The following is a 13,047-nucleotide window of genomic DNA, read 5'->3' on the forward strand; positions in this document are numbered from 1 at the left end:
CTGTGTGGAGTTTGCACATTCTCCCCGTGTCTGCGTGGGTCTCACCCCCACAACACAAAGATGTGCAGGGTAGGTGAATAGAACTCTAAAGGTGTTAAGGGGTTTGGAGAGAACGCTGGAGTATGGGATTGAGATTAGAAAGTGGAGACTCATTTCATTGCTTACTGTAGGCTATAGAATTCTCCCATGGCCAATTGGATTAAGATTTGCCCTGGCTGGGATCTTATATATCTAAACAAACATTATTTTAAAGTATTTTTATTCAAGACATATACAAAAAGAATTAGAACAAAACAATTCAATAAACAAACAACCACATCCCACCTGCTCCCCGACACCACCCCTACCTCACATCCCGCCTTCCCCATTTTAACCCCCTTAACCGCCCCCCCCCCCGACTTGCTGACCCCTCAAACCTCCTCAAAGAAATGAATAAACTGCTTCCACCTTCTGTGAACCAAACACCCCTGCATTCGGCAGCTCCGTGTCCCGCCACCCAAGCAAAATCCATCTCCGGACTATCAGGGAGGCAAAAACATCGGCCTCTCTCCCGGATCTTCCGACACCCCAAATATCACCATCTCCGGACTGGGACCCACCTCCACGCCCAGCAACTCGGACATCACATCCCCGAACCCCCTCGGTCTTGGGCATGCCCAGAACATGTGGACGTGGTTCACGGCTCCCCCCCCCCCGCCCCCCGGGCACCCCCTATAAACAAGTCACCGAAGTGCTCAATCCCTGCCTGCCGTCACCCCCCTAACCTGCATCCAGCCCCACCGGCACAAACTTATGGTTATTACAGATCCGCACCCACATCAAGGCAGCCTCCAGCCCCAAGTGCTGCCTCCACTGGCCCCACACCCTGAGGGCCGACACCACCACTGGGCTCGCGCAGTACCTGGCCGGCGAGAACGGTAAAGGCAGCAACAATAACACTGCAAACACGTACTCCTGCACGATGCCACCTCCACTCACCCCCACACCGACCCCTCCTTACCATAGCAATGTTCACCACCCAATAATAGCTCATTATGCTCGGCAATGCCAGCAACCCCTCCCGCCTCGCTCCTGCTCCAAGAAAGACCGTCACACCACGGTGTCTTCCCCGCCCACACAAACCCAGAGATCAACACACTGACCTGCTAAAAAACAACTTGGGAACAAAATACAAACAGAAACCTTGGCAGAACCGTCATTTTCACTGACCCCCTTCATCTGCTCCACCAGCTGAGCCAAGTTCAGTTTATGCAACTGCGCCATCTCTGTGCCACCTGGATACCCAAATATCTGAAACTCGCCCCCACCACACTAAACGACAACTCCCCTCATCTCCTTTCTCGCCCTCTGGCCTCAATCGGGAACAACCTCATTCTTTCCTATGTTCAGTTTGTATCCCGAGAATAGGCCAAATTTCCCCAGGATCTCCATGATGCCTCCGATGCTGCCTACCGGGTCCGAAATATATAATAACAGTTTGTCCGCATACAATGAGACCCTCTGCTGGACGCTGCCCCACTCAATCCTTCTCCAGCCCCTCAACGCCCTAAGTGCCAATGCCAGTGGCTCTATCGCCAAGGTCCGCCCCAAACTTTCCATAAAACTCCACCGGGAACCCATCCGCCCCGGGGCCTTCCCTGCCTGCACCGTCCCAATATTCTCCATCACCTCCCTCAGCCCAATTGGAGCCCCCAGTCCCTGAACCAGCCCCTCCTCCATTTTAATCCATCCAGGAACCTCATCCCCTCCTCCCACGGTTGGGGGCTCTAACTTGCTGAGCCTCCTATAGAACGCCTTGAACACCTCCAGGTCCATCACCACCCCTGTAGAAACTAGCCCAAACTCCATCTGGAGCCTCTGCCTCTCCTACAGCAACCCTGCCTCTGAATCTCTCCTGTCCACCCTCAAAATCCTGACCACCAGCCTTGCCCTCTCCTCCCATTCCGTTTTCTCCCTATGCGGCTGAATTGATAGAAACCCCTCCCTACCCCCCCGCCCCGACTACAGCCTTGAGTGTCTCCCACAGCGTGGCGGTTGTGACCTCCCCCGTGTTGTTCAGCTCCACGTAGCCCTGAATGGCAGCCCTCACCCGCTCACACACCTCCTCATCCGCCAACAACTCCACATCCAGCCCTCCCTGTGGTCGTTGGCACTCCCCCCCTGGCCATCCGCAAAGTCACCCTGTGTGGCGTTTGGTTGGAAACCACAATCGGCGAATACTCCGAGTCGGCCACCCTGCCAGTATCGCATTGTCCAACACAAAAAAATAAATCCGGGAGTACAACCGGTGCACATGGGAGAAGTATGAAAACTCTTTCACCCTCGGCCTCCCAAACCTCCATGCCCCCCCCCCCCCCTCCCCCCCATGTGCTCCATAAACCCCCTGAGCTCCTTCGCCACTGCCGACGCCTTTGATGACTTGGGACTCGACCGGTCCAAGCTTGGATCTATGACCATGTTACAATCATCCCCATAATCAACTAACGCCAGTCCAAGTCCGGATTCTTCCCTCACACCCACCTCATAAAATCTATGGCATCCCAATTTGGGGCATAAATGTTCACCAGAACCACCGGCATCTCCTCCAGCTTCCCACTGACAATCACATATATCCCCCTGGATCAGCTGCAATACTCCCCACCTCGAACACAACCCGCTTATTAACCACCATCCCTTGTCTTCATACCCGAATGAAACACCTGCCCCGCCCATCCCTTTCTCAACCTCTTCTGATCCCCAGCTTCAGGTGCGTCTCCTGCAAAAGAGCCACGTCCGCCTTCAAACTCCTCAGATGCGACCGTTTCACCGGCCACCTCACGTTCCATGTGACCAGCCTAGTCGGGGAGCTCTCTGCCCCCTTCCTCTGCCGATCAGCCATATTGTTTTTTGGACATATTAGACAGTAACATTGGACAACGAAGCAGGTTCAAATTAACCATTGCTTTGAGCTCAACAGGCCTGCATTTCGTGGTCCCCCAGGCCCACTCTCCATGTCCACCATCATCGATCCCTTCCCAGCTGTGCCACACCCATGTCACTAACCCTCCTCCTCCCACCCTCAAACAAAGAACCAACTCCACCAACCCCCCCTGTAATGCCTTCCTCCTGGCAACCCCCACTTCCCATTAACTAGCCCCCCAGAGAGCATTGTGAGCCCAAGGCCTCCAACCACCCTTCCTTAGTTCAGTCCCCCCACCACAACCAACTCAACCGCCAACCTCTAAAGAGTAACAAAAAGCCCACTCACTTTCACTGCTCCCTCCCAAGGACCTGCCCCAGAAAACCCACCAACAAACACTTCAGAAGCGCACAAAACGCTTCCAAAATCCAACGTCCTCACACTCCTCCCGGTCCATTGTCCTTCATAAATTCCACCGCTGACTCTAGTGTCAAAATAAGGCTCTTTCTTCTGGAAAGTCACCCACAGGCGGGCCGGGTACAATACCCCAAACTTCACCCCCTTTTCAAAGAGGACAGCCTTCATCCAATTAAACCCGGCCCTCCTCTTCACCAGCTCCTGGTACACCCACAGCTCGTTCCTTTCCCATGTACATTTCGTAGTCTGCCTTGCCCGTCGATCTTCTCTTTCTCCAGAAAGCGGTGCAACTGCACCACCATCACCCTCAGTGGCTCGCCTGCCTTCCTGGGGCCTCCTCCTCGGCACCCTGTGCGCTCGGTCCACCTCGCGAGGCTGATCGAAGGCCCCCTCCCCCATCAGCGTCTCCAGCATCCCTGCCACATACACAGCAGCCTCCGTGCCTTCAAAGCCTTCAGGCATCCCGACAATCCTTAGGTTTTGCCTCTGGAGCGAATCTCCAGATCTTCCACCTTCTCCCTCAGCCTCTTGTGGCTGTCCCGCATCACTCCCAACTCTGCCGCCAACAAGGCCACCTGCTTCGCGTGCTCCCCCACCACCTCCTCCACTTGGCCCTGGGACCCGAGCCTCTGCTAAACTCGCTCAATCCTAGAGGCTCCACCACCTCGGTCAGGACGTCCAGGGCCTCGTTCCTCTGCTGCTGGAACTCGTTGTTCAAGGACTGCTGCAATGACCACTAGGCAGGCAGCGCACCCCCTTGTCCTCCGGCTTCTTTTCCTATGATGCAGCATGAAGACTCTCCTGCTCCTACTGCTCTTTCTTTCTTGCACCACTCCTTGTCCACCAACCATACCAGAAGAGTATTACCTTCCCCAGGCATGGCTGTACCTTTTCCCCTCAAATACTATGCCCTTAGGGGGTTTAAACTAATTCAGCAGGGGCATGGGAACCTGGATTGTAGTTTTGGGGTACGGGAGATTGAGAGTATAGAGGTCAGGAGCACAGATTTGACTTCGCAGGAGGGTGCCAGTGTTCAGGTAGGTGGTTTGAAGTGTGTCTACTTCAATGCCAGGAGTATACGAAATAAGGTAGGGGAACTGGCAGCATGGGTTGGTACCTGGGACTTCGATGTTGTGGCCATTTCAGAGACATGGATAGAGCAGGGACAGGGTTGGTTGTTGCAGGTTCCGGGGTTCAGGTGTTTTAGTAAGATCAGAGAAGGGGGCAAAAGAGGGGGAGGTGTGGCGCTGCTAGTCAAGGACAGTACTGTATTACGGTGGCAGAAAGGATGCAAGATGGGGACTCTTCTTCCGAGGTAGTATGGGCTGAGGTTAGAAACAGGAAAGGAGAGGTCACCCTGCTGGGAGTTTTCTATAGGCCACCTAATAGTTCTAGAGATGTAGAGGAAAGGATGGCGAAGATGATTCTGGAAAAGAGCGAAAGTAACAGGGTAGTTGTTATGGGAGACTTTAACTTTCCAAATATTGACTGGAAAAGATATAGTTCGAGTACATTAGATGGGTCGTTCTTTGTACAATGTGTGCAGGAGGGTTTCCTGACACAATATGTTGACAGGCCAACAAGAGGTGAAGCCACATTGGATTTGGTTTTGGGTAATGAACCAGGCCAGGTGTTAGATCTGGAGGTAGGTGAACACTTTGGAGACAGTGACCACAATTCGGTGACCTTTACATTAGTGATGGAAAGGGATAAGTATACCCCGCAGGGCAAGAGTTATAGCTGGGGGAAGGGCAATTATGATGCCATTAGACATGACTTAGGATGTGTAGGTTGGAGAAGTAGGCTACAAGGGTTGGGCACACTGGATATGTGGAGCTTGTTCAAGGAACAGCTATTGCGTGTTCTTGATCAGTACGTACCAGTCAGGCAGGGAGGAAGGGGTCGAGCGAGGGAACCGTGGTTTACCAAAGAAGTGGAATCTCTTGTTAAGAGGAAAAAGGAGGCCTATGTGAAGATGAACCGTGAAGTTTCAGTTGGGGCGCTTGATAGTTACAAGGAAGCAAGGAAGGATCTAAAGAGAGAGCTAAGACGAGCAAGGAGGGGACATGAGAAGTCTTTGGCAGGTAGGATCAAGGAAAACCCAAAAGCTTTCTATAGGTATGTCAGGAATAAAAGAATGACTAGGGTAAGAGTAGGGCCAGTCAAGGACAGTGGTGGGAAGTTGTGTGTGTGGAGGCGGAGGAGATAAGCGAGATACTAAATGAATACTTTTCGTCAGTATTCACTCAGGAAAAAGATAATGTTGTGGAGGAGAACGCTGAGACCCAGGCTATTAGAATAGATGGCATTGAGGTGCGTAGGGAAGAAGTGTTGGCAATTCTGGACAAGGTGAAAATAGATAAGTCCCCGGGGCCTGATGGGATTTATCCTAGGATTCTCTGGGAAGCCAGGGAAGAGATTGCTGAGCCTTTGGCTTTGATTTTTATGTCATCATTGGCTACAGGATTAGTGCCAGAGGACTGGAGGATAGCAAATGTGGTCCCTTTGTTCAAGAAGGGGAGTAGAGATAACCCCGGTAACTATAGGCCAGTGAGCCTAACGTCTGTTGTGGGTAAAGTCTTGGAGAGGATTATAAAAGATACGATTTATAATCATCTAGATAGGAATAATATGATTAGGGATAGTCAGCATGGTTTTGTGAAGGGTAGGTCATGCCTCACAAACCTTATCGAGTTCTTTGAGAAGGTGACTGAACAGGTAGACGAGGGTAGAGCAGTTGATGTGGTGTATATGGATTTCAGTAAAGCGTTTGATAAGGTTCCCCACGGTCGGCTATTGCAGAAAATACTGAGGCTGGGGATTGAGGGTGATTTAGAGATGTGGATCAGAAATTGGCTAGTTGAAAGAAGGCAGAGAGTGGCGGTTGATGGGAAATGTTCAGAATGGAGTTCAGTTACGAGTGGCGTGCCACAAGGATCTGTTCTGGGGCCGTTGCTGTTTGTCATTTTTATAAATGACCTAGAGGAGGGCGCAGAAGGATGGGTGAGTAAATTTGCAGACGACACTAAAGTCGGTGGAGTTGTAGACAGTGCGGAAGGATGTTGCAGGTTACAGAGGGACATAGATAAGCTGCAGAGCTGGGCTGAGAGGTGGCAAATGGAGTTTAATGTGGAGAAGTGTGAGGTGATTCACTTTGGAAAGAATAACAGGAATGCGGAATATTTGGCTAATGGTAAAATTCTTGGTAGTGTGGATGAGCAGAGGGATCTCGGTGTCCATGTACATAGATCCCTGAAAGTTGCCATCCAGGTTGAAAGGGTTGTGAAGAAGGCCTATGGTGTGTTGGCCTTTATTGGTAGAGGGATTGAGTTCCGGAGCCATGAGGTCATGTTGCAGTTGTACAAAACTCTTGTACGGCCGCATTTGGAGTATTGCGTACAGTTCTGGTCGCCTCATTATAGGAAGGACGTGGAAGCTTTGGAGCGGGTGCAGAGGAGATTTACCAGGATGTTGCCTGGTATGGAGGGAAAATCTTATGAGGAAAGGCTGATGGACGTGAGGTTGTTTTCGTTAGAGAGAAGAAGGTTAAGAGGTGACTTAATAGAGGCATACAAAATGATCAGAGGGTTAGATAGGGTGGACAGTGAGAACCTTCTCCCGCGGATGGAGGTGGCTAGCACGAGGGGACATAGCCTTAAATTGAGGGGTAATAGATATAGGACAGACGTCAGAGGTGGGTTTTTTACGCAAAGTGTGGTGAGGCCGTGGAATGCCCTACCTGCAACAGTAGTGAACTCGCCAACATTGAGGGCATTTAAAAGTTTATTGGATAAGCATATGGATGATAATGGGATAGTGTAGGTTAGATGGCCTTTAGTTTTTGGACTTCCCATGTCGGTGCAACATCGAGGGCCGAAGGGCCTGTACTGCGCTGTATCGTTCTATGTTCTATGTTAGCACAGGAAAACGACCAAAACAATCCGCCTTGAGTGGGAGCCACCAAATGAGCGACCACTCACTCTATGGCCGCCACCGGAAGTCAACAAATGTTATTAACACAGGAGTAACCACATTAATATGACAGAAAATAGCTTTAATAGTTCAACAATTCTGAAAACTCAAAGGAAACCCTTCAACTACGAACTTATTCCTTCTCTATCTCCAATTAAGCAAAGCCTATTACAGGTCATAAGCCACTGGTAAATAAAGTTAGCAAACACGGGGATACTTCCTGTCCTCTTATGTAGAGATTTCCTTTTCATAGAATTTACAGTGCAGAAGGAGGCCATTCGGCCCATCGAGTCTGCATCGGCTCCTGGAAAGAGCACCCTACCCAAGGTCAACACCTCCACCCTATCCCCATAACCCAGTAACCCCACCCAACACTAAGGGCAATTTTCGACACAAATGGCAATTTATCATGGCCAATCCACCTAACCTGCACATCTTTGGACTTTCTGAAAAGTAGAGAGAGAACTTTCCAGGCACAACCTGCAAATGCTTCTGCCTTTGTCAGATTCCTGCTCAACCTGACAACATTTGGCAAAACTGCTGCTCAATTTAAAAACTCTTAGCAGACTGCAAAACGTATATCAATCTGCAAAACTACAGACAGACTTGGCTGCTCCCATTGATTACATAATCTCTATCTCACTCAGACGCTCCATGACCTGCTTACCTAAGTTTAAACACAATGTCTCAAATTATCTACTCTCCAGGGAAACTCCAGCAATCATAACAAAGTTCCATTAAGCATCTCTTTGTAAACAAGTAAATGGTTGAAATTAATAATTATCCCACTGTCAGGCCACATTTGGAGTACTGTGTGCAGTTCTGGTCGCCTCATTTTAGGAAGGATGTGGAAGCTTTGGAAAAGGTGCAAAGGAGATTTACCAGGATGTTGCCTGGAATGGAGAGTAGGTCATACGAGGAAAGGTTGAGGGTGCTGGCCTTCTCTCATTAGAACGGAGAAGGATGAGGGGCGACTTGATAGAGGTTTATAAGATGATTAGGGGAATAGATAGAGTAGACAGTCAGAGACTTTTTCCCCGGGTGGAACACACCATTACAAGGGGACATAAATTTAAGATAAATGGTGGAAGATATAGAGGGGATGTCAGAGGTAGGTTCTTTACCCAGAGAGTAGTGGGGGCATGGAATGCACTGCCTGTGGAAGTAGTTGAGTCGGAAACGTTAGGGACCTTCAAGCGGCTATTGGATAGGTACATGGATTAGGGTAGAATAATGGAGTGTAGGTTAACTTCTTAAGGGCAGCACGGTAGCATTGTGGATAGCACAATTGCTTCACAGCTCCATGGTCCCAAGTTCGATTTCGACTTGGGTCACTGTCTGTGCGGAGTCTGCACATCCTCCACGTGTGTGCGTGGGTTTCGTCCAGGTGCTCCGGTTTCCTCCCACAGTCCAAAGATGTGCAGGTTGGGTGGATTGGCCATGAAAAATTGTCCAAAATTCTATGATTAACCTAGGACAAAAAGTTCGGCGCAACATCGTGGGCCGAAGGGCCTGTTCTGTGCTGTATTTCTCTATCTCTAACATCTTAATTTCATCTTTTGCAGTCTCACCGCCTGCCTGTATTTTAAACTAGGATTTTTGAAAATATCACTGCAACAAATATCTATTTACATATCTTAACCCAGGCTTTCAATAATATTACTGCAACAGATATATACTGCACTCTATATAAAAACTTCCTACATTCATCACATGTTCTTGTGCTGTATTCAACATTTAATTGAGTCTATCAGGAAAGATATGGGTGGTGGCAAGCGTTTGTTGACTTCTTTGCGGGATATTAATCGTCAGCAGACGGGAGGGGGGGGGGAGTATTAGGTTAGAGTAGGGGGTCAATAAGGGTGGGACCTGCACGGCGGGGGGGAGTATTAGGTTAGAGTAGGGGGTCAATAAGGGTGGGACCTGCACGGCCGGGGGGGAGTATTAGGTTAGAGTAGGGGGTCAATAGGGTGGGACCTGCACGGCTGGGGGGGAGTATTAGGTTAGAGTAGGGGGTCAATAAGGGTGGGACCTGCACGGCGGGGGGGGGGGGAGTATTAGGTTAGAGTAGGGGGTCAATAAGGGTGGGACCTGCACGGCTGGGGGGGGGGAGTATTAGGTTAGAGTAGGGGGTCAATAAGGGTGGGACCTGCACGGCTGGGGGGGAGTATTAGGTTAGAGTAGGGGGTCAATAAGGGTGGGACCTGCACGGCCGGGGGGGAGTATTAGGTTAGAGTAGGGGGTCAATAAGGGTGGGACCTGCACGGCGGGGGGGGTGTATTAGGTTAGAGTAGGGGGTCAATAAGGGTGGGACCTGCACGGCGGGGGAGGGGGAGTATTAGGTTAGAGTAGGGGGTCAATAAGAGTGGGACCTGCATGGCCAGGGGGGAGTATTAGGTTAGAGTAGGGGGTCAATAATGGTGGGACCTGTACGAGAGGTAAATGGCTTTTGCACTATGCTTATGGTTTCATGTATATTGTTTATTTTGTTGTTGTTACTGTACCAAAAATACCTCAATAAAATATTTTTTAAAAAAAAGATAAGGGCATAAGAGACTGACAACCCCAAGCAGGGAAGGAACTCGGGTCCAAGCCTTCCTGTACATGGATGATGTTGCCATCTTCAGCTCACTGTCTGTTGACTGATGAGCTTCTGCTATCAGTTCAAACTGGCCCAAGAATTAGTTTGGCAGGTGGTAGGAAGGGCACTCCCTGTCAGATCCTTTATGCACAGGGCGCCTCATGATACCCTCAAGGTGGCTGTGACCATTATCCACTTCCTTCCAGAATGTCATTCTGCAAAGAAGGTCTGCAAAGAGATGCAGTAGTTTTTGTCGAGACTCATCTTGGGTAACTCTGTGACACAGGACTGTATGCTCTACGGGCTGTTCCCAGGGACGCCCAGCGAGACAAACGTCAACTGCTACTGGAGGGCCAGTGAATATGCTCTTTGGTCTCTGTAACCTTCCAGTACAAAGGGTTGTTGACAACCAAGTGTTGCCAACTGGCACATTCCACGGTCTAGGTCTTTGTGCTCAGAGACACATTACAGCTTGAGAAAGCCACTGTCTCGTGTCCTCCCACTATTGTATACCCCGGGGCTGGAACCTGGACTCTCTGCACCAGAGAATGTTTGTGTGAAAATTCCGAATTATAGGTGCCTCAGAGAGCCACACTCTACCGGATTACACTTTGCATAATGGCGATTTTGAACCATTATGAAATGAGCTTTTACAACATTTTATGACTGAACCTTTTTTTGACAAAATCAAGGAGAAACTGCTGTTAACTATGAGTTCTAATCTTTGTTTTTTCTCTATCTATCATCAGGACAATTACATTCCAAACCAACCTTACCTGCTGGATGAGCCAGTGCCAGCAGCAGTGGAAGAGATTGAAAATGAGAACTTTGAGGCTCCGTCAATAAACAGAAACAATTCCATTCTGGAAACAGACAGGGAGCCCAGCATGGAAGATCAACATTGTACCACAATTAAAACTCCCGAGTCACAGACTCCATCTCCAGGTGTGGAGAAACCTCCAGAGGCCTCCCGTTTTCTGGGTGAGAGCCACGTGGATCAGACACCCAGCAGCACAAGATTACTGGGGGGAGGAGCCCCTTTTATCTCCGGTTATGAGAAACATTTCATGCCATCAGAGGAAGAACTGCTCAATAACGAATGGCTGTTAGAAAACTGAGAGGAGTGGCTCGGATTGGGAGGTATCGCTGGTGACCTTTCAACCTCAGTGGACTGAGGTAACAGAGAACCTCGACACATAACATAAACCAGCCTCTGTTGCTGCTCGCCTCAGCCCCATGAAGGCACCAGATTAGCAAATCTAATCAAAGAAGATGAGCAGGAGGGATAAGGGAAGCCATTGGGCCTGTCAACCTCAGTGTTCCATGGAAATCTATGTTCTCCAACCTTTCCGGACACAATTCCAGGATTTGTACCTCATTCTTTGACTGAGACTGTGTCTGGTCTTTCTGTGACCTCCTGAAGCTGGTCACCAACTCTCTTCTTTTACTCATCCATTACTTTCAAGGGGAGTAAATGTTTCGCGCCATGCCACATGCTTTACATACCTTTGAGAAGTTGTCAACAAGCTACCTGTTCTCGGGACTGAGAGCCTGTCATCCTCCAGTCTTTCCTGACACCCCAACCAGCCCCCCTTCTGTTTTCCAAAACTCAGACTGGTGGCTTGACAATGCTTCTCAGCATCCGATTGTGATCACCAGCTTCATATTTCGTATATGATTGTAAATTCTTCAAGTTGAATATTGAATAAAGTCAAATGAGAAAAAAGTAGTAATTTGCTTGAATCGGTATTTTAACAATAAAATGTTAATGTAGGCTCTCAAACATCTATGAACAGCACAATATAGATTTCAAAAAACTGTTGGTAATGTTTGTTTGTTATTCGAAATGAAATGAAATGAAAATCGTTATTGTCACAAGTAGGCTTCAATGAAGTTACTGTGAAAAGCCCCTAGTCGCCACATTCCGGCGCCTGTTCGGGGAGGCTGGTACGGGAATTGAACCGTGCTGCTGGCCTGCCTTGGTCTGCTTTAAAAGCCAGCGATTTAGCCCAGTGCGCTAAACCAGCCCCTATTTACAGCAGAGAGGAGACCATTCAGCCCATCGTGTCTGCACTGGTGCCCAAGAGAGCAACCCAGCCAGTCCCATTCCCAGCTAGTCCCATTCCCAGCTAGTCCCGTTTCCCAGCTAGTCCCATTCCCAGCTAGTCCCGTTTCCCAGCTAGTTCCGTTTCCCAGCTAGTCCCATTCCCAACTAGTCCCTTTCCCAGCTAGTCCCGTTCCCAGCTAGTCCCGTTTCCCAGCTAGTCCCATTCCCAGCTAGTCCCATTCCCAGCTAGTCCCGTTTCCCAGCTAGTCCCATTCCCAGCTAGTCCCATTCCCAGCTAGTCCCGTTTCCCAGCTAGTCCTATTCCCGGCTAGTCCCATTCCCAGCTAGTCCCGTTCCCAGCTAGTCCCGTTTCCCAGCTAGTCCCATTCCCAGCTAGTCCCATTCCCAGCTAGTCCCATTCCCAGCTAGTCCCGTTTCCCAGCTAGTCCCATTCCCAGCCAGTCCCATTCCTAGCTAGTCCCATTCCCAGCTAGTCCCGTTTCCCAGCCAGTCCCATTCCCAGCTAGTCCCATTCCTAGCTAGTCCCGTTTCCCAGCTAGTCCCGTTTCCCAGCTAGTCCCATTCCCAGCCAGTCCCATTCCCAGCTAGTCCCGTTTCCCAGCTAGTCCCGTTTCCCAGCTAGTCCCATTCCCAGCTAGTCCCGTTTCCCAGCTAGTCCCATTCCCAGCTAGTCCCATTCCCAGCTAGTCCCGTTTCCCAGCTAGTCCCATTCCCAGTTAGTCCCGTTTCCCAGCTAGTCCCATTCCCAGCTAGTCCCGTTTCCCAGCCAGTCCCGTTCCCAGCTAGTCCCATTCCCAGCTAGTCCCATTTCCCAGCTAGTCCTATTCCCAGCTAGTCCCGTTTCCCAGCTAGTCCCGTTTCCCAGCTAGTCCCATTCCCAGCTAGTCCCGTTCCCAGCCAGTCCCGTTCCCATCTAGTCCCATTCCCAGCTAGTCCCGTTTCCCAGCTAGTCCCATTCCCAGCTAGTCCCGTTTCCCAGCTAGTCCCATTCCCAGCTAGTCCCGTTCCCAGCTAGTCCCGTTTCCCAGCTAGTCCCGTTTCCCAGCTAGTCCCGTTTCCCATCTAGTCCCATTCCCAGCTAGTCCCGTTTCCCAGCCAGTCCCATTCCCA

General features: G+C 50.1%; 1 protein-coding gene across 5 annotated transcripts in view; it reads left to right on the forward strand.

Annotated features, from left to right (window-relative positions):
- Nucleotides 1-11,598, forward strand: part of LOC119957193 (interleukin-12 receptor subunit beta-2-like) — a 105,020-nt gene extending 93,422 nt beyond the window's left edge. For all 5 annotated transcript variants that reach the window (XM_038785001.1, XM_038785004.1, XM_038785002.1 and 2 more), the window contains one exon: nucleotides 10,619-11,598. In XM_038785001.1, the coding sequence (XP_038640929.1) occupies nucleotides 10,619-10,987 (369 nt within the window). In that variant the 3' untranslated portion in view covers nucleotides 10,988-11,598. The remainder of the gene's footprint in view (nucleotides 1-10,618) is intronic.
- Nucleotides 11,599-13,047: the final 1,449 nt, after the last annotated feature.

The sequence above is a fragment of the Scyliorhinus canicula genome, chromosome 25, assembly GCF_902713615.1.
Source record: "Scyliorhinus canicula chromosome 25, sScyCan1.1, whole genome shotgun sequence".
Classification (NCBI taxonomy): Eukaryota; Metazoa; Chordata; class Chondrichthyes; order Carcharhiniformes; family Scyliorhinidae; genus Scyliorhinus; species Scyliorhinus canicula.